A 23,231-nucleotide genomic window follows, 5' to 3' on the forward strand; every position below is an offset into this window, starting at 1 on the left:
TGGGTTAAATAGATATTGATAAAAGAGAAGATAATTCTGTCGAGCACACTAGTTACAATATAATGCACTGAAAAAAAAAAAAATCGGCTTTTTAAAAATACAGTCAAAAGGCATCAAATAGGCAATTATACACCAAATAGGCACAAACCCCTGAAATAGGCTTTTATAGGCACAATAAAACCAACAAAACAATGGCTAAAATGACTCTAAAACGGATTTATATCTCAAAAACCTACGTTTCTAGCTGTGATCACTATCTCGCTCTTTTGGGCACTAAATTTCATTCCATATTGTTCCACCTCATCTACCCAAGCATCTAACTGTTCCTGGATATCCTCTACCTTTTCTCCCCAGACTAACAGGTCATCTGCAAACATCATCACTTTCATTTTTCCTTCTCCAATATTTCTTGCCACTTTTGTCATTATCTCGTCTATTATTACTACGAAGAGCAAAGGTGACAGAGCACTTCCTTGTTTTAATCCACCTTTTTGCTTCTCTCTCCTCCTATTTTCACACAACTGACGCTCCCATTGTACCTCTCCTTTACTCTTTCTACGGTCTGTTCCTCGAAATCTTTTTTCTGTAAGGCTTCCCATACCTTGTTTCTACACACACGGTCATAAGCTTTCTCAAAGTCCAAGCAGGCCATGACAAGATCCTTACCCCATTCGTAATGACGCTCTTGTAGCTGTCTTACTGCGAATATAAGGTCTACTGTAGACCTTCCTAATCTGAAGCCATACTGCTCTTTTCTTAACTTTTCTTCCACCCTCTTTCTGATTCTATTCTCCAGAATCTTCTCAAACACCTTTGCACAGTGATATATCAGTGTGACTCCCCTATAGTTCTTAAACTCTTTTCTTTTCTATTCCCCTTCTTGAAAATGGGTATGATTACCCCCTTCTTCCAATCTTCAGGGGTCTTCCTTTCCTTCCATACTACTTTCAATACATGATAATGCCACTGTTTCCCTCTCTACCTCTCCTGCTGCCTTCACCATCTCAATACTCACTTCATCTAACCCTGGGGCTTTCCCTCCTTTCATCTTGTCCAGTGCTAGCTCCACTTCTTGCCCATGTTAAGTCATTTTCTTTGTCCATATTACTTACTTCCTCCCTGCTTCTACTTTCCTCCTCAGTGCATCCTTCTGGGTTTAGTAAATCTTCAAAATACTCTTTCCACATTCCTTTGAGTTTCTCCATTTCCTGCACTTCATTTCCATTTTTGTCTATCATTATAACATCTTCCCTCGTGCCTTTCCTCTTACTCTTGACCATTCCATACAGTACTTTTTAATTTCTTTTGCTATCCTATTCCATCATGTTTGTCCACTTTTCCATGCATTTTTTCTTCTCTGTTACAACCTTTTTAGCTTCTTTCTTTTTGGTCTTATAATCTTGTCTTGTCTCCATTGTCCTCTGTTGAAACCACACTCTGAAAGCTTTATTCTTCTCCCTAACTGCTGCTTTGACTCTGTCGTTCCACCTTGGGGTCTCCTTGCATCTTTTCCTGGCACTAGTTCTCCCACACACTTCCTCTACAGTTTTTACTAGTGTCCTCTTGAACCTTTCCCATTCTTCCTCTCCTGTTTTTATATCATCTGTTGGTAAGTTCAATCTTATTTTTTCGTGGTATTCTTCCTTGGTTTTCTTTTCCTTGAGTTTCCATATGTTGATACGTCTTTCCTGTTTCTCTGTTCTCTTTCTTTCCGTCATTGTTCTCAGTTTCATTACCAATAGTCTGTGGTCACTATCTAGGGTCTCTGATGATATTACCCATACATCTATAACATTCCTCTTCATTTCCCAGTCGTAGATTATGTAATCTACAATGGATTTCCTAGACCAGTCACTGCTATACCACCTTGTCTTATGGCTTTTTCTCTTTTTGAACCACGAGTTCCCGACCATCATCCCATTTCGTTTGCACAAATCCAGTAGGCTTTTTCCTTCCTTATTCCTATTTCCATGCCTACATGGACATTCAATTCCCCCATTACCACGTTATTTTGTTCATTCAATTGTCCCTCCAATTCTTCGTCAAAGTCAACTTCCTCTTGTTGCATACATCCTGCTTGTGGAGCATACTCTTGTACAATTTCCCAGGTTTTTCCTTTGACTGTTATTTTGACTTTTATCACCCTGTCACTTATCCTTTTTACTTTCTCTTTCAATCCATTGCTTACTACCACTCCTACTCCATTTTGCTTTCCTTCACCATTTTACCGGGCGAGTTGGCCGTGCGTGTACGAGGCGCGCGGCTGTGAGCTTGCATCCGGAAGATCGTAGGTTCGAGTCCCACTGTCGGCAGCCCTGAAGATGGTTTTCCGTAGTTTCCCATTTTCACACCAGGCAAATGCTGGGGCTGTACCTTAATTAAGGCCACGGCCGCTTCCTTCCAACTCCTAGGCCTTTCCCATCCCATCGTCGCCATAAGACCTATCTGTGTCGGTGCGACGTAAAGCAAAAAAAAAAAAAAAAAAAAAAAAAAAAAAAAAAAAAAAAAAAAAACCTTCACCATTTCCTATTCAGTACAACGAAAAACCATTCTGCAGCACTCTCTTACCTTCACCCCTCCACTTAGTCTCTGCCAGCCCTATTAGATCCAGTTTTCAGTATTTACAAGAAATTACTTTCTCCTAAATTCACCCTTCACCCTCAGTCATAATACATTCCCGCACACAAAGGGTTAATACTTGCTGCCTATGTCTAAAATGGAGTATTACTGTGAACACCACGAAACTCTGCGAGAATTTGTTTCTGCTTTTGACAGTAGTAAATCATCGTCAGTAAAAATTGTTTAGGAACTTTTTCCCAATGATTTGCCATATGTCATATTTTACCTTTTTAGGTCATATTTAGCTTGTTTTTAGGGCATATATGCTTGAATATTTTATTCTTCTGTAGGTCATAAATTTCCAAACCTAATCATAGTCATAGAAAGTAACTGTGATCTGTGGCTTTTTTTTTTTTCCTTCTTCAGGCATTGCTACCAGAAGGTTACTTCTTGTCTCACGCGTCATCCAAGGTGCGGACTTCTAACAGAACCCTGAATTGTTTGCGTACACCACGCTTGCTACAGGAGCAGCTCAATGAACTTCTTGCTGAGGAGAAGCCCTCACATTTCCAAGCAATACAAAACTTAGAGCTTTGTTATCAAGCCCTTTTTGCCAAGTGGACCTTTGCTTTGGAGTAGGTATTTTATGAGCTTTATTATCTTTGTAGACTAGAGTATGTATTGAATTGAATGACCATTATAGTATTTTTATGACAGTTTCTAGCCTTTTTTGAATCGGTCTCTTTCATGAGGGTTAAACTGAACTGCGTGTTTTCTAAGTGTTGTTTCAGGAATCATATGTTCTTTAAGTTTTGTGTCTGTAAATTACAATGAAATAAATTTTTTCCACCAGCAGATTTGAACTTTAAACTACACTCAATTATCAAATGATTGAAAAGTTATTTTGGTACAGACATAATGTGAAAACTAATAGAAAATCTGCCTTACGTTCATCTTCATGAATTTGGTTGCTTTTTGTTACTGTGCGATTTTTACATGGTTGCACAGAAAGGATTTCTAGACTTTGTTTCCTTGATGAGACTGTTTAACCAGAATGTTATTTTATAAGCATTTATAAGCATTGCTCCTTTCTTATTTATTATTAACAGCAAATGCCATTCAACTTCCCTTAGATAGAGGTTGCCCAGTAGTTATAGTGTATCTTATGGTAAGATAGTAAAAGAGATTTTTATATATTATGTTAGTCATGTCATAATATACAAATGATTCCTCAAAATAGCAACAGAACCCTCAACAGCTACCAAGGCCATCATTTCCTTAAGTTGATTATCTAGCCTGAACATCTTACAGAACTAGGCAAATTTGGATATTATTTTGCCGCTAGCTCCAACCATAAGACCCACTACTTCTATAGATGTTAAATTATATTTTGCTTTGTAGTATGGAATTGTGGGTCCATAGGCATCACATTTCTTTTTCTGAACATCCTCCGGTTGAGTTTCAGAGGCCTCAGTTCTAACTGTAGGGTCAGTTATAAAACCATGGGTTGAGCCAGCTGGAATGGCTATCATATCTATCGGCTTCCAGGATCTATCAAACACAGATCCTTGTACTTCCTTGTGTACTTTACATTGATGATCCATTAAGATATCGGCGATCAAGGTCCGAATACAGTGATGGTGAGCATTTCTAAAGACTTCACTATGTTTGCAGGCACACAAGACATGTGCAAGAGTTCCTGTCTCACTGTGGCAATGGCGACAGTGGTTACCATCTTGGAATCTGCCTGGTAATGCCTGGACTGGATAAACATTATCTGTGATTTTCAGTGAATCTCTCCATTTATTGGTCAACAATCCCTTAGGATTTGTCACCCATCTGTTGGTTGCCGTATGTTCCTTGAACAGAATAACTCCTTTGCCCTTATGAGGTAAGGAGCATCTTTCATATTCTTTCATATTGGTCTCAGTTTATGGGCACTTGCAAGTTCTGAATGTGACTGCTACATAGATGTAGTTTATACATTCATCTATCACAACATTGATGCTCAGTGTGTGTGTGGGGGGGGCACTACATGAATGTTATTAGAGCTGATAAGGACATGGCATACATTAATGTGATGGAGACATGCTTCCCATATAGCTCTGAAGAGTGCAAGCCTTTTATATTTCTTTTGAGAATACATGCTGTCTGGGGTATCTGTTGGTAATTGTAATATTTTTTTCAGCATGGTCCTTGTTATCACATCAACATCTGAGAGAAATTTTCCTGGTAGTGTGTGTTGTCTGAAGAGGATAAACGAGAGTTGAATAGATAAATGAGGATAATACAATATAAACATTACTAGTCCTTCTTTAGTCTGGACTAAAGTTAATCCCAACTTAAGTGGGACTAACTACGGACCAAGAACATATTATTCATAGACCTGGATTATCCATGTACTAAGATAGTCTAGAGATATTCCTTGCACATTGTTGCCAAGTGTTGCGATACACTTGCGAGCATGCGCAAAGTGGAGGATGGACGATTTGATGCATCGCTCTAGCTGACGTGGTGTAGATCTAGTTGACTGTTCTGAGATGTCAGTAACAACTTGTGTTTGTTTCCTGTTCACACATAATTCTGATAATGGATGGTGAAAACAAGATATGGGAGACCAACTGGAGCTGAGAAGAAAAATTATTCCTTTTTTCATGTGCAGACGTGCCAAGTCTCCTGTTTTAAGCGGGAGACACCCGACTTTTCATCGTTCTTCCCAATCTCCCAATTTTCAGAGCAGTATCAGTCATTTTCATATTATTTTTAACTCCCGCGTTTCCTCATTCTATCAATATAAATGGCTGAGTATGGCTGGTCGATAGTAGTTCTAATAATGAAACCGGACAGCAGTATGGAGCACGATGGCCAGTCATGTGCTCCTCTTTGGTATACAATACAGTCAAATACTCATTCTCTTTGGTCAAATACTCAAATAGCTTAATAGGAAGTGGAAGTCGCAAGCGAGTAACCTAACCTCAGAAAGAGCACGCCATAGACGTCTACCCGGGCCAGGACCTGTGTAAGTGCTCGTGTTGTATGTCTTAATATTTATTTTGGCCAAAATATCAAAAAAAGAAATATGATACAGTGTTAAAAAGTGCTTATAGTGAAGTGTTTCCGTGTTTCAAGGAATCCTGGAAGGGACCAACGTTCAGATTCTGTACTGTATGTAGGTGTGATTTTTTTCAGTTGCACATGGTGGGAAGTGCGATATACTCAAACATATGCAGAGTGTGCCCACTGTGTAGAAAGAAACCAGAAACTGAACTTTTCATGTAAAAACAAAGGTGTAAATTCTGTGACATATGCTGAGGCTTTATTTATATCATTTATTGTAGAACATAACCTGCCGTAAATTGTGCTGAACACACGGGACCTTTGTTTCACAAAATGTTTCCTGATTCGGAAATTGCTAAACGATATGGGTGTGCTAGAACGAAAACAGCGGCTATCATTACAGAAATGTGCATGGAAGAAAGGGTGAAAATTGTATCACATTTGCAGCTGAATGCATTTTCTGTTGCTACTAATGGTAGCTTTGAAAGTGACTTGAAAATATATCCTATTGTTGTAACATTTTTTAGGCCTGAACTCAATGAAATTCAGAGTTGTGTGCTCTCTGTGCCTGATTTAGAAGGGGATACTACTGGAGCTCCTCCTCTACGAACCATGTGACCTTGCCGCGGGGGGAGGCTTGCGTGTCCCAATGATGCAGATAGCCGAGCCGCAGGTGCAACCATATCGGATGGGTATCTGTTGAAAGACCAGACTAATGAATGGTTCATCGAAAGGGGGGTATCAGCCTTTCGGTAGTTGCAAGGGCGGCAGTCTAGATGATTGACTGATACGGCCTTGTAATAATACTCAACATGGCTTAGCTGTGTTGATACTGCTACACGGCTGAAAGCAACGGGAAACTACAGCCGTAACCACCTCCCGAGGACATGCAGCTCTCTCTGTATGAATGATGTACTGATGATGGCTTCCTCCCGGGTAAAATATTCCGGAGGTAAACTAGTCCCCCATTCGGATCTCCGGGTGGGGACTACACGAGAGGGGGCGATCATCAGGAAGATGGATACTGACATTCTGCGAGTCGGAGCGTGGAATGTTAGAAGTTTGAATCGTTGTGGTAGGTTAGAGAATCTGAAAAGGGAGATGGATAGGCTAAAGTTAGATGTAGTTGGTATAAGTGAAGTACGTTGGCAGGAAGAACAGGATTTTTGGTCAGGCGACTACCGAATTATCAACACGAAATCAAACAGGGGTAATGCAGGAGTTGGTTTAATAATGAATAAGAAAATAGGGCAGCGGATAAGCTACTACGACCAGCATAGTGAAAGAATTATTGTCGCCAAGATAGACACCAAACCAATGCCCACCACAATAGTGCAGGTCTATATGCCTACTAGTTCAGCGGATGAAGAAGAAATTGAAAGAATATATGAGGAGATAGAAGATTTAATACAATATGTCAAAGGTGACGAGAATCTAATTGTGATGGGAGACTGGAACGCAGTGGTAGGCCAAGGAAGAGAAGGTAGCACAGTAGGAGAATTTGGATTGGGACAAAGGAACGAAAGAGGAAGTCGGCTGGTTGAATTCTGCACTGACCATAATTTAGTCCTCACCAATACTTGGTTCAAACACCACAAGCGACGGCTGTATACGTGGACGAGACCTGGAGACACTGGAAGGTATCAAATAGACTTCATTATGATTAGGCAGAGATTCAGAAACCAGGTGTTGGATTGCAAAACTTTCCCAGGAGCAGATGTGGACTCTGACCACAACTTGTTGGTCATGAAATGCAATCTGAAGTTGAAGAAATTGAAGAAAGGAAAGAATGCAAATAGATGGGATCTAGACAAGTTGAAAGAAAAGAGTGTGATGGATTGTTTCAAGGAACATGTTGCACAAGGACTAAATGAAAAGGTCGAAGGAAACACAGTAGAGGAAGAGTGGAGAGTCATGAAAAATGAAGTCAGTAGGGCTGCTGAAGAAATGTTAGGAAGGAAGAAAAGATCAACTAAGAATCAGTGGATAACTCAGGAGATACTAGACCTGATTGATGAACGACGAAAAAACAAGAATGCTAGAAATGAAGAGGGCAGAAAAGAATGCAGGCGATTAAAGAATGAAGTGGATAGAAAGTGCAAGGTAGCTAAGGAAGAATGGCTGAAGGAGAAGTGCAAGGATGTCGAAGGCTGTATGGTCCTGGGAAAGGTAGATGCTACATACAGGAAAATCAAGGAAACCTTTGGAGAAAGGAAATCTAGGTGCATGAATATTAAGAGCTCAGATGGAAAGCCACTTCTAGGGAAAGAAGACAAAGCAGAAAGATGGCAGGAGCATATCCAACAGTTGTATCAAGGTAACAATGTAGATAATTTCGTTCTGGAACATCAAGGGGCTGTTGATGCTGATGAAATGGGAGACCCAATTTTGAGGTCAGAGTTTGACAGAGCTGTGAGTGACCTAAATAGGAACAAGGCACCTGGAATTGATGATATTCCCTCTGAATTACTGACTGCCTTAGGAGAAACCAGCATGGTAAGGTTATTTCATTTAGTGTGCAAGATGTATGAGACAGGAGAAGTCCCATCCGATTTTCGGCAGAATGTTGTTATACCTATTCCTAAGAAAGCCGGTGCTGACAGGTGTGAAAACTACCGCACTATTAGTTTAGTATCTCATGCCTGCAAAATTTTAACACGTATTATTTACAGAAGAATGGAAAAACAAGTTGAAGCTGAGTTGGGGGAAGATCAATTTGGCTTCAGAAGAAATGTAGGAACACGTGAAGCAATCCTGACTTTACATCTGATCTTAGAGGATCGAATCAAGAAGGGCAAGCCCACGTACATGGCATTCGTAGATCTAGAAAAGGCATTCGATAATGTTGATTGGACCAGGCTATTTATGATTCTGAAGATGATAGGGATCAGATACCGAGAACGAAGAATTATCTACAACCTGTATAAAAATCAGTCTGCAGTGATAAGAATCGAGGGCTTTGAAAAAGAAGCAGCAATCCAGAAAGGAGTGAGGCAAGGCTGCAGTTTGTCCCCTCTCCTTTTCAATGTTCACATAGAACAGGCAGTAAAGGAAATCAAAGAGAAATTTGGAAAGGGAATCACAGTCCAAGGAGAGGAAATCAAAACCTTGAGATTTGCGGATGATATTGTTATTTTATCTGAGACTGCAGAAGATCTCGAGAAGTTGCTGAATGGTATGGATGAAGTCTTAGGTAAGGAGTACAAGATGAAAATAAATAAGTCCAAAACAAAAGTAATGGAGTGCAGTCGAACGAAGGCAGGTGATGTAGGAAATATTAGATTAGGAAACGAAGTCTTAAAGGAAGTAGATGAATATTGTTACTTGGGTAGTAAAATAACCAACGATGGCAGAAGTAAGGAGGACATAAAATGCAGACTAGCACAAGCAAGGAAGAGCTTTCTTAAGAAAAGAAATTTGCTCACTTCAAACATTGATATCGGAATTAGAAAGATGTTTTTGAAGACTTTTGTGTGGAGCGTGGCATTGTATGGAAGTGAAACATGGACGATAACTAGCTCAGAAAGAAAGAGAATAGAAGCTTTTGAAATGTGGTGTTACAGAAGAATGCTGAAGGTGAGATGGATAGATCGAATCACGAATGAAGAGATACTGAATTGAATTGATGAGAGGAGATCGATTTGGCTAAATTTGACGAGAAGAAGAGATAGAATGATAGGACACATCTTAAGACACCCAGGACTTGTTCAGTTGGTTTTTGAAGGAAGTGTAGGTGGCAAGAACGGTAGGGGTAGACCAAGGTATGAATATGGCAAACAGATTAGAGCAGATGTAGGATGCAATAGTTACGTAGAAATGAAAAGGTTAGCACAGGATAGGGTGGCATGGAGAGCTGCATCAAACCAGTCTATGGACTGATGACTCAAACAACAACAACTACTGGAGCTAACATTGCCAATATTTTCCTTTCAACTTTTCAGGAATTCTGCATTCCGTTAAAAAACTGCCTAGCTCTTGGTGCTGATAATGCTCCAGTAATGGTAGGATTAAAGAATGGTGTGGCAGGATGTTTGAAGCGGGAAAATAGTAACATAATCATCGTAGGCTGCTCTTGTCACCTAATTAATCTTGCTGCAGAGAAGGGTGCGGCGTGCTTGCCCGTAAATGTACATGAAAGTATAATTGATATATTTTATTATCTGGAAAGGAGTACAAAGAGGAAAGAAAAGTTCAGAGAATTTCAGACTTTACACAACACAGAGATCAGGAAAATTCTGAAGCATATGCCTACTTGATGGTTATCACTAAGAAGGTGTTTAGATAGGATTTTGCTGCAATGGGACCCTTGGGTTACTTTATTCAGGAGCGAAATTGTGAGTAAGGATTCTCAGATGGGAACTTTGAAGACTTATGAAATTCCTAAGCACAGTCTAGGTGCAGATGTGTCTTGTTTGTCTGAATACATGAAGCATTGTCATAACATTTCACCACACTCCTCAGTTAAAAGGAAAACCTAGTCATCAGTTTCACTATAAAAAAAAAAAGAAACTACTGATGACACCAAGAGCCGTGCATTGTCACGTGAAGAACGACTGTTGATGTTCCTTTCATCAAATTTACATAAATCTTTTTTCCTTTTTTCTTTCAAGTTTTATGGATATCTTTTGAGAATCCAAATGTAGCTCTTCAGTCAAGTACGCTGCACATTCACTCATTGAGGTCAGTTTTGGAGGAAGTATTGAAGAATGTGATGGCAAGGTTTGTGAGACCACACGTTATTAAAAGCTCCTCTTTCCTAGGTGTAGATTATCATACTCCAGCAAATCAAAAGGTTGATTGTGACCTGATGATAGGGAACTCTGCGTTTGTCTTAGTGAACACTTTGAAGTCTGAGGAAAAGTGCATATTCTTTAAGTCTGTTAGAAAGTGTTTTTCTTCACCTTGTGACTACATGGTACACAAATTTCCTTTCGAAGATGGTTTTAATTAATGCAGAAGTTGCAAATTTTTCTGCTATAAGTAAGGCATCATTTTCTAGCCTGAAATTATTCATTAACAAATGAAACTAGTGAAACAGAACATTTAGATAAAGAAACTAATAATCTGCACTCCCAGTTCTGTAACTTCAGTTCGAAGAAACAGACGTGGCCAAAGGAAGAATTGATGTTCACTGGGCATTGGTAGGTCAGATGAAATCAGCTGATGGTGTACTTAAATATGACAGACTCTGTAAGTTGATGCTTGGTATTTTATCAATTCCACATAGCAATGCAAAATATGAAAGGATTTTTAGCACAGTCACAAAGATAAAAACACAGTTCAGGTCCTTGCTGTCTGAACAAACTTTGGAGAAACTTTTAACCTTAAAATTAGTTCAGCAAGGCAAGTGCTTTGAGCACTCAGAGTTTCTAAAGAGGGCTGTCAGCTACGGGTGTGTTGAACAACAATTAGTCTTAGGGCCATTTTCTCCAAATCGAGTTAAACCTGGTATAAATTAAACCCGTTTAACTTTAGTACTTAGTTTAAAGTTGCGTCCATTTTCTTCACCAATTTCTGACACTTGTTTAGTTTAAACGGGCGAGCTGTCGTTGGCGCTAACGTTGGCTGCACTGAAGGAATAGTCGAAGGCATGGTCGATTGGAATTGGCCAATCAGAGCCAAGTAATTCAATGACCGACATTTTTGTAATATCAGCTGTTTGTGGCGAGTTAATGCTATCGTACGTAGTGAATAAAGAACAAACTCGGCGGGATATTAGCTTTACTGATAAATAAATTGTTTACATTTGTGCGAAGTGTTGTGTCATAAAATTCTACCTATTGCTGTCTACAATTTATTGGAACGCACTTTTATTTCTTATTTTTCTCTGTCATGCTTTACCATAAACAAGTACCGTGGGCCTAATACGTGTCTTTTGATATCTATTGTCTTACGGAACACACGGGAACGTTGAAATATTAAAATCATGGTCTTTCAGCAATAGGCCTACGGTATTCCTTTCCTCAGAAAATCAACATTTATGTGAATTTCAAGTAAACAAATTCCAAGCATGCTCGGGATCTATCTCCTATCAAAATCCATCACCCTCGGCCGGAATCAATCTCACAAACCTTGGATCCAGCAGACAGACCACTGAGGATGTATTATTCGGAGATGTATTACTTGATTCCATATTCGTTTATAACATCACCAAGTTCGCGATATGTCGTACTGTATGCATAATACTCTTCTCCCTATAGCATTAATATTTCTATTGCTGGTATGCTGGCAATAGATACGATGAAACAGTCTTAACTATAATCTATTCTATTACAAGTTTACTAGCAAGCATGAAATACTTTATTGTTTTTCTGATCCTATAAATGTATAATCTAGCGATTAGAAATTGTATACCACCGCCTCTCCCACTGTGCCGGTCAACATTCTGATGGTAAAAATATTTTCGACAAATTAGATTCGAACCGTCTTGTCGCGGATTCGGACGATGCTGACTTCACGCTTTAGCGACCACAGTCACCACGTACCGCATGAAGAGCGGACGTATTACACGACTTATGTAGGAATATTTTTATGCATCACATTACAGTATTCATACCACGAACAGTATTTTACAGTATATAATATTATAAGGAGACTGCAATTTAAGGTCTGTGGTCCCCGTTGTTAATGAAAAAAATGCCTGCGCATCATATCTTAAAGCAACCATAATCATTGCTTCTAGCGAAATAGCATTATTTCGTGCAGTTGACGTTTTAAATGAATCCTTCTTCGATACTAGACAATCCTTGCTGTTCGCTTATGAATTATAAATCCATCAAAGAACTCCGTTACATCCGATTTTCCAAGATTGTAAACTTTTGTTGGAACGCGGCTTCTTAACCTCTCTTGCACATCAAAATTATTTCCTATTTAACCAAAGACTTCAATAAATTCTCCCATTTTTCTAATGCTAATACTAGGTTATAATTTTAGTACGTTTTTCATTAAAGTGCTGCAGTACTGGTAGTCAAAACTAACCCTTCTATTAGGAAAATCACAGATACGTTAATAAAAATGTCAAGAAGGTTGAATATAAACAGCAGTTTAAACCAACAATATAGAAGGTTTAACTCTGAGCCAGGTTTAAACTTGATACAAAGTTTAAACCAATATGGGGAAAATGAATGCTAGTTTAAACTCAGACTTAAACCAGATTAAAATAAACCTAGTTTAAACTCATTTGGGGAAAACGGCCCTTAATGTGATCAGCATGTCGAAGGATGAGAAGTCATATGTTCCTACAGTTCAGGTATGTCCTGTATTTAGTATTCACATATAAATAATGAAATATATATATTTTATATATGTAGGCCAAATAGAGTTGTTAATGTATTGAGTTATAATGAGTTAGTATATCTTCTTCAAAATTCTTCACCAATATCAAAGGAGCTAACAGAGAGAGCAGGGAAACATCAAGAGTACTGAGAAATTTAAGTATCTCAGCGAATGGATTGAACGTAACTTATCAGAAAGAACATCATCATCTATGAGAGTCAACAAGTTGGAACTAGCCTATCGACTGTCTAAGAACACCTACAGCAAGAAATGCCTGTCACGCAACCTGAAACTTAAACACTACACATCAGTCACATGACCAGAAGGCCTGTATGGCGTGGAGTGTCTTTCCTTGAACCGAAGAGATCTGGTAGAGAAATTGGAAGTCAGAGAGAGGAGAATCCCCAGGAAGATCCTAGTCCCGGTAAGGGAAGATGGGGAATTCCGAAGGTGACATAACTCTGAGCTCTACAAACATATTGAGAGGCTCTCTGACTGTGCAAGGAAAAGAAGGGTAGCTTTCTTTGGCCATGTTGCAAGATTGCCTCCAAACCGACTGACCAACCATCTGTTCACCTTCTGGCAAACAGGAAGGTTCGTACCACTTGGTTGAAGGAACCGAGAAGGATATTAAAGAACCGGGAATAACAGATCTCCAAAACAGTCCGTGAGAGGTACCCTGAAGGAAGTCCGTGGGTTTCGGGAAGAACCCCAAAGGAAAGGTACCCCCCTGGACAGAAGAAAGAAAGAAAGAGTTACATCAGCAGAAGATGCGACAATACTGGGCAATTAAGATGATTTCATGGACCATAATCATGTCAATTGTTAAAGCTAGCTGATTAAAAACAGGGTAACTACAGTATTACCCCGCATTTACGTTTCTGTCTTTTACAACATTTTTTGTTGGTCCCCTCACATATCCTATGCTCACAATGTATTAAAATCCTCAATGGGACTAGAACTGGCTAACTGCAGTGTCTGACCATAATATAAACTTCATGCCTTTAATGATCACGGCTACCATATGGGCTGATTTGTATATATTATACAGGCTGTTACTGCAGACAATAGACTAATACAATTCAAATAATTATATGTGGGAACTGAGTAATATTGCAAAACTTTCTCACTGCCAGTAAACTTCCTTCTTCTTCAGCAGGAAACTTTACGTACTGAGATAAGAGTCTAGTGATGACAACAGAGATCGTAAATAATTCGGCTGACTGTGAGCTGATTAATTACGTGCAAATCTGCATGGACGAACTAGAAGTGTGACCACTCATGTTTAGCCCACATTTTCAGGGCCTTCCACTTCTGAGGTGCACAGTGGTACTCCTAAATAGGCCTGCCCAGACACGTATGCAGAACCAAATTCCTGAGTAGTTACAGGTTTCAGAGGGACAACCATTACACATCTGCTGCCAGGATGCAGGTCCAGACTATAAGCTGCCCGTTTCACCCAAGACCTGTTCCTACTGTTGTTATCCCATTGTCTTTGGACTTCAAAGAGTGAGGGAAGATCTGCAGAAAAAGTGCCACTAGCGTTAATTTTTTTAAAGGTGGATCCCAACATGCTGGGAGGAGACCCACACACTGTGATCTCAGAGCCAATTCATGCTGCACACATGAAATGAGACATGCAGAGTTGAACACTGGAACTGCAATGGACTGCCACAGACTCAAAATATAGTAGTTGAGAGCATGAAATAATCTTACATACATACCTACATACATTATCATTATAAACCGTTATGTCTTTCAGCGTTCTGTCTGCAAGCCTCTGTGAATTTACTAAACGTCGCCACAATCCTCTATTTGCAACTAGTGCTGTGGCCTCATTTAGTTCTATACCTCTTATCTTTAAATCGTTGGAAACTGAGTCTAACCATTGTCATCTTGGTCTCCCTCTACTTCTCTTACCCTCCATAACAGAGTCCAATATTCTCCTAGGTAATCTATCCTCATCCATTCGCCTCACATGACCCCACCACTGAAGCCGGTTTATGCGTACAGCTTCATCCATCGAGTTCATTCCTAAATTAGCCTTTATCTCCTCATTCCAAGTACCCTCCTGCCATTGTTCCTACCTGTTTGTACCAGCAATCATTCTCGCTACTTTCATATCTGTTACTTCTAACTTAATAAGATATCCTGAGTCTACCCAGCTTTTTCCCCCGTAAAGCAAAGTTGGTCTGAAAACGGACCGATTTAAAGACAGTTTTGTCTGGGAGCTGACTGCCTTCTTACAGAATACTGTTGATCGCAACTGCGAGCTCACTGCATTAGCTTTACTACACCTTGATTCAATCTCACTATATTACCATTCTGGGAGAACACACAACCTACGTACTTGAAATTATTTATCTCTTCTAGCTTTGTATCACCAATCTGACATTCAGTTCTATTGAATTTCTTATCTACTGACATCAATTTAATCTTCAAGTTCCAATATATTAGACTGCAGACTTTCAGCACAATCTGCCATTAAGACCAAGTCATCAGCATAGGCCAGACTGCTTACGATATTTTCACCAAACTGAATCCCTCCCTGCCATTTTATACCTTTCAGCAGATGATCCATGTAAACTTCGAACAGCAAAGGTGAAAGGTCAAGCAGCGGGGAAACTTTTCAGGACAGTAATAAAGATTCTTAGGAAGGGAGGGAAAAAGGAAATGAACAGTGTTTTGAGTAATTCAGGTGAACTCATAATATATCCCAGGAAATCACTGGAAGGAATATTTTTAACATCTCAATGTAAAAGGAAATCTTCTTGTAAGTACTCTGAACCAAGAACTCATTCTACCATCAATTCTCACTGAAGCCCAATTGTCAACATAAATGCCTTTGATTGACTTTAATAATCTACCTTTAATTCCATAGTCCCCCAGTATGGTGAACATCTTTTCCCTCGGTACTCTGTCATATGCTTTCTCTAGATCTACGAAACATGAACACAACTGCCTATTCCTCGTAGAATTTTTCAATTACCTTGCGCATACTGAAAATCTGATCCTGACAGCCCCTCTGTGGTCTGAAACCACACTGGTTTTCATCCAACTTCCTCTCAACTACTGATTGCACCCTCCCTTCCAAGATGCCAGTGAATGTCTGGTATCTTCTTCTTCGTCGTTTAGGTTTGAGACAGTTCTCGTCCTAATTCCTCCAACTGACAAATCTACCCACATCATTCGCTCATTTACGTGCCTAACAGAAAATGTTGCATGCAGTGGTATTCCTGATAAACAGTCCTACCCCATACTCTGCCCTTCCCTTTTTAACACCCGTCAAGTACACTTTATAATCTCCTATTTCTTCCTTGTTATCTCTGCTTACCCGAATATCGCTTACTCCTAGCACATCCAGATGCATCGTCTTTGCTGACTCAGCCAGTTCTACTTTCTTTCTTCCATAAGCCCCATTAATATTGATAGCTCCCCATCAAATTCCATTTCGTTCGCCAAGTTGTTTCCAAGTAGTCCCTCACCTGTCAAATTGGAGTTTGACTCCATTACTCCCATAGGTCTGAGGCTTGCTTAAAATGTTCTGAGCTCGGTAAATTCATGAAGCAGGATGCTACCCTACTTGCACATAGTCCAAGTGAGGATCTCTCCTCTAACAGGTTATGGACTACCGGTGGATTGTATAGTCTTAGCCGCCTGAGCACAAGGATAGCCATGACTCAGAATATGTTTGAGATGCCCACTCCCATTCCATAGCAACTGGTATCCCGACTCCCAGGACCACTTCCACTCCGGCGTTGCCCACAGTTCACGAACTAGGACTTGACTACAGTAACCCACACCATAAACCCTCCAAACAAAATTTTAGTGTACAGTGGAATCATGACAAACATTTTTCCCTTTTCCAGATTCATTTAACCTTTTCACTTGAGCTGCCTGAAATGGTCCGCCAGTGTTGCGATCGAGTATACACGAGCCGTACTTTGCGCCGCCAGTGCTGCGGTCGAATTTACTCGATCTGCCTTATAACTGTGTTACATGCTTCTGCCATCTATTAGTCACAATTTAAATTAAGTAGTTTTTATTTTTTCCACGGGTAGTTGTGCAGTAAACCGTTTTTTTTCTTTTGTCACAGTTGTAAACATCGTGTTTGAATGATAGCTGATATTGAGGATATCAGTGAAGTAGGGAGTGATGATAATGTTGATACAGGTTATGATTTGCTGCCAGAGAGAGGAAGAAACGACATTGATCTAGGTCTGCCCTCGTGGTCGGACGACGAGTTTACGCTGAAGGCGCATGCATTTCAAGCGCAAAGTGTAGCTGTGTCAAATGATAATTTGACCCCTAAATGCCTGAAATGGATTATTTCAGGGTACTTGTGAATGAAGAGACGGCGGCGAAGGTAGCGGATGAAGCAAACAGAAAATATAAACAGACAGTTTATATTTATATATTGTAGCTAGGTTTGACAAGTTCCGTCCTACATGTACCAATACTATGTGTTTAATCTCTCTGCTGTTAATCGTGTGTATGGTTTGGTATCATGCATAAATATAGTAGGCATAGCCCATAATGCAAATTAAAATTTCTAAACATCTTTCCAATGGATGAAATTTTTGCCACTTCTTGTGGAATCAGACCCTGGCTCCCAACCATGAACTGTCTCCAATACTGTAGGAACAAACTGGTGAGTTAAAATATCGATTCACAATTAAGTATTTATTTTCCACCTAGTCGATACAATGATTGCTTAAGGCAATTTTTAATGGTCAAAAGTGGTACATGTTTCGTATATTATCAACATCTTCAGCCACATAACACTGTTTAGATGAAAAATGTATAAAATTGACAAAGTAATGCTTTAGAGGAAGTGTCCTTAAAATTAACATAAGATTGACAAGATTAAAACAAACAAATAACTCAAGAGAAAATATATAAATTATTTCTACAATAGAAAGCAGTCGTCAAGGAAACACTTGTACAATATTCCATAGAGAAATTGTCCTAATAAATATTCTTTTCTTAATAATTCATGAAAAAAGATCAATTTATAAATTAAAAAATTATACAATTTATAAGTAATTTATAAATTGATCTTTTTTCATGAATTATTAAGAAAAGAATATTTATTAGGACAATTTCTCTATGGAATATTGTACAAGTGTTTCCTTGACGACTGCTTTCTATTGTAGAAATAATTTATATATTTTCTCTTGAGTTATTTGTTTGTTTTAATCTTGTCAATCTTATGTTAATTTTAAGGACACTTCCTCTAAAGCATTACTTTGTCAATTTTATACATTTTTCATCTAAACAGTGTTATGTGGCTGAAGATGTTGATAATATACGAAACATGTACCACTTTTGACCATTAAAAATTGCCTTAAGCAATCATTGTATCGACTAGGTGGAAAATAAATACTTAATTGTGAATCTATTGAAGTGCGATACGGACCATGAAGCTGATTTTATGTAATTAAAATATCGACTCAAAATATTAGTCTGTAGTTAATGCTTGTATTTTATGTTTATATTGGCGATAATATTTGATGAGGTTGTTGACTGAAAAAAATCCAGCACTAGGGTTGCACCACCCTGTCCAAGAATTCAGCAGTGAAAAGGTTAAATAATGATACGATTACATTTTTTGTTAATAAGATTAAACATTTGTGTTCACATACACTAGAATCAGAATTTGAGTATAAGCCACGGTTTGGAAATCATGAGCAAAAATGTAAGTTTTGAACAAACTGATTGCCATTTTGTACAGATTTTAATGGATTTTTAATATCTTTTCCATCCTTCACTAATAATCTATAATACTGACAGTGTGCCAAAGTGAGTAAATTGTTCACCATAATGAATTCTCGCCATAAGACTTCTGCTATAATATAAATTATTAACAGTACTCTAATTGAAGTCAGAATTATACTGTTATTTGCATTTGTTGTTGAATTTAGATAAAGTAGCAAGTCCATCGTAGCTAAAATTCACAACGGTGAAAAATATACTTGCTCTAGTGGTTTGTATATCCGATTTTACATAAACGTTGGAATGGACAAGAAAAAAAAAAAAAAAGATTGATGTGAAACTGCAATAATTTTGTTCAAAATTACGTGTTTATGGATGATTTCCATACTGTGGTTTACTCGTTAATTAATTTCTAATTCTGATACTATGCGAACGTGCATGTTCAATTTTATTCGTGAAATTTCTAATATCACTTCAGAGGCTTCTGCGACAAATGTTTCACTTTTCTTACTCAGACAGCATCACTTAACCTAACTTAATCATGCTTACATAATGAAAAATATTTCAAGTCGCAGTAGAGTAATGAAAATAATCTTTTCGCTATATATGTGTAAAAAGCCTTTCTGAAATTCAACCCAATGTGAGAATTTACAAACCAAGCATTATAATTAAGTGGTCATCTACTTCAGCCTTTATTTCTAATAACTTAGCAACTGCTCTGACACATTATTTAAGCACTTAGTATGAAAATATGTTCCCTGCTTTTGTTTTGACCTTGAATTTTTGTTTAAACGAGTCGATGGGTGTTACTGATCAACTTCAACAATGCCTTTGAATGTCTGGCAGGAGATCTCACTAGTCAATAGCGCCTTTGAATTAGTGAATGTTGCAAGAAATCTATACGGAATATGATTGATCATAATTAGTGTAAATGATTAAATATCGATGATGGAAAATGTAATTCGCACTAAATCACTCCACTCATAATAATGTATGAATCAGTAAAAGGGTTCTTGTTATAACTTAAGGATATTACACATTTTAATATACCGGTAGAAATTTAAAAGGCGACATAAACTGTTGTTACAATGGCTTTCTCACTATATGCCATACTTGCTATTACAGACCTCCACTGTACTGTGTGTCTTGCTTTGTACTGTTAAGTGTTGTAAAAGTGTACAAATGTGCATTAAAATGTATCTAAACCATTTTGTGTTTTAATGTAGTCAACAAACTTTGGGATTATCCGGATTATTGTTCACTCAAGCCGGTCTCATTTGAACCTGATAAAAAGGGTTCTACTGTATTTAAAGAAAATAAAGAAGTAACTTATTAGTTAGCTGAGATTGTCTGCCACTTATTAAATATATATTTTTAACTAAATTATTCACAGAAAATTGTTGCTATTTAAATGAATATGAGGGCTGATGATCTGGATGTTAGGCCCCTTTAAACAACAAGCATCATCACCATTAAATAAATATGAAAAAAGCTAAAATGTTTAAACACGATTCCACTGAACTTTAATTTTAAACTTTATGTTACTTTAAGATAACTTCAGGCTCTATGATTAGAAAAACAACCATTAAGAACAATATGTTTTCAGAGATACTATTCATTATTTTGTTGGTTTCTTTGTTGCAGGGAGGGATTCAACATTCTGCTCTATGGTGTTGGGTCAAAGCGCAAGCTGATGAGTACTTTCCGCGTACAGTTTACAGACCCAACTGTTGTTGTGAACGGTTTCTTCCCTAGTTTGACCATTCAAGAGGTTAGAATTTATGAACATGGTTATTTCTCTCCCGAGTAGGACAACACACAAAACACACATTCTAAGTGGAACTCCTTAATGAATTTAAGATTAGTCTGTAAGTATTAATAACTATTTAAAAAAAAGAACATTATGGTAAGTAACATCCAACATCTTGCTAAAGCTTAATACAGAGAAGGAAAAAAATGGAATGAAAAGTTTTAGAAGGTAAGTGTGTCATGGAAACACATCCAGGATGTTTTTCCATTTCCAATTGTGCTATTAACCTGGCTCTGTTTTAAAACACATTCAAAAATTATATTATGTTAGACTTTACATTTGCATTACAGTTTAGTAATTGCATTAGGATTGTTATGTACAGAATTTCATGTCGCAATTTAAAGATTTTCCTGAACGAAGGCTTGGAGTGATACAGTGGAACCTCAATTTTCCGTTTTTCGAGGGACCATGGAAATAAAACGTACAACACGGGAAAACGGAAAATCCGGGAATGAATGAAAACCATCAACAATTTGGCTAAACATAACAAAAATGAAATATGCATAACTATAATCTTACAAAAACTCCTAAACCAAACCAAACTACAGCCCCAGTGGGACTTTGCCTGCCAAACGCCCGCTGCTCAGCCCGAAGGCCTGCAGATTACGAGGTGCACATGGTCAGTGTGACGAATCCTCTCGGCCTATATTCCTGGCTCTGTAGATCGGGGTCGCCATCTCACCATTAGATAGCTCCACAATTAAAGGTAATCACGTAGGCTGAGTGGACCTGGAACCAGACTTATATCCAGGTAAAATTGTCTGACCTGGTCGCAATCGAACCCGGGCCCTCTGGATGAGAGGCGGGCATGTTTGACCGCGAAACCGCATTTATTACCGGTACGCGAGTTCAAAATCTCGATACTTTATATTCAATTTTACAGGGGAATCTTCGTCAGTTTTCCGTGAAAACTTCTTTCAGTTCAGCAACTTTGATTAGGCTAGCCAACTTTTCAAAAAATCTAATAACGCCAAGCCAAACGACAGTCGACCACAAGTAGTTTTTAATTCTCTCATCTAATAAAATAAAGCACATTAGATACAAAAGCACCCAAAATGATGGCGAAATCCGTTCATTTCTTAATCTTTCATTGTAATATGGTCTCCGGTATACTGTTCATAGTCAGTTTCTGGAAATCTCGTACCGCGCTACATCGACTTTTAAAAGTTATGTTGAACTCGAAAACATGGTTTCGAATGTAAGTATCGATTCTTAAAAGTTCTTGAATGCATTATATTCAATTCTGCACGTCACAAATCCAATCAAATTGGAAAGGTAAAAGAAATATTAAAACTTCAGGAATTACGGTTATTCGTGACTTTGAGGTTATCTGGAAAGTGCGCTTGCTGCACATGTCAGTACGAGTTTGAAATTATACCAACCATTTCAAATGTAACGTGCGCAAATAAAACGACTCCAGTTTTTGGTATTTTAACACGAAAACGTAAAATTCCCAGTTTTACATTAGGACCTAAACAGTAATAAGCAATCCCAAGACCTCCCATGGCTTTCTTTTTTTTTTTTTTTTTAATGTAAGGTGCAACATCTGTTTTGGTCTTGCTAACATAATCATGTACGATAATATCAAAAATACTGAATTTTTGTTAAGAAGGAACAGTTTCGATTCCTGCCTGAAAGCCCAGTTACTCTGCAGTGCCCTGAGCAAAGTGCCAAAGTCCTCTTCGGTAGTACAATTGAAAAAATGTAAAAATATAAACATCTAACCCTGGACATAATATGGACGTTTTATAAATGCGAACATTTGACGAAACTTGTTCCGTCTTCGAGCAGAGCTGTCGAAATGCGCCATGTCTCCTTGCAATTGTTGTGGCCACTCTCTGCTTTATGATTTTCCGAGATTCTCTAAACAATACCACCCGAGTGCGATACTTAAGATGGTCCCTTATGCAAGTTCACCGCCGATCGCTTTTCCAGTATCGGTACAGTACTTTAATTATCGCAGTGATGGGGCGTTAACGCTAAGATCCATAAATATGCCATAGCCGTCCTTTCGTGAGATACAGTTTATTAGAAAATGATTGTTCGAAGATTTAGCGTTGATGGAACTGGGATTTCTGGACGGTTGATCCGGGAAATCGTTTCTTCGAGGAACGGATAATGTGGGACTTTTACAACGTGATTTAATTATGATGCTCACGGGACCACATAATTTGAACGCATATTCCGGGAATGGATAATCGAGGTTCCACTGTACACTAGGCGGCTAACTTTTTGTGTTCATGTCAACACAATGAACTTGGTTAGGGTAATATAACTAACAGTTTACTGATATTCTTTGACCTCACACTGTAACAGAACACATTCTGAAAGGGAATAAGTAGCAAGTCCTCATATTACGCTCGTAAGTTTGAAGGACTTCCGACAGTTGGGTGCAGCAGCTTCAAAAAACTCCTGCAGATGCTTCATGAGAGCAACAAAACAAGGTTTTGTGTTTCGAGAACCTCCTCTGTCCTAACACATAATCAGTTCCGTTTAGTGGTGTCAAAGCTCTACCCAGTGAGTTGTTGCTCATGCAAATGTCACACACCATCCTCTCTTCAAAAACATGAACCAAGTACCTACAAAATAGGTCTTGATTTTCTGTTTCTAGATTGGTTGGGACATTAGCATTTGGATATTTGAGGTTGTCCAAAATGTCTAAACGTGAAGACATATTGTGTTTGTCCGTCACAGTTCCTCCGTCCGGTTCCATGGCTAAATGGTTAGTGTGCTGGCCTTTGGTCACAGGGGTCCCGGGTTCGATTCCCGTCAGGGTCGGAAATTTTAACCATCATTGGTTAATTTTGCTGGCACG

At 38.5% G+C, this 23,231-nt stretch overlaps 1 protein-coding gene across 1 annotated transcript in view; it reads left to right on the top strand.

The window, feature by feature from the left end:
- The window catches only part of Orc2 (origin recognition complex subunit 2), a 114,581-nt gene that overhangs the window by 66,990 nt on the left and 24,360 nt on the right, over positions 1 to 23,231 (top strand). The window contains exons 5-6 of the mRNA XM_067148718.2: positions 2,986 to 3,194; positions 20,251 to 20,377. Of these exons, the coding sequence (XP_067004819.2) occupies positions 2,986 to 3,194; positions 20,251 to 20,377 (336 nt within the window). The remainder of the gene's footprint in view (positions 1 to 2,985; positions 3,195 to 20,250; positions 20,378 to 23,231) is intronic.

Source organism: Anabrus simplex, chromosome 1 (assembly GCF_040414725.1).
Source record: "Anabrus simplex isolate iqAnaSimp1 chromosome 1, ASM4041472v1, whole genome shotgun sequence".
NCBI classification, from domain to species: domain Eukaryota; kingdom Metazoa; phylum Arthropoda; class Insecta; order Orthoptera; family Tettigoniidae; genus Anabrus; species Anabrus simplex.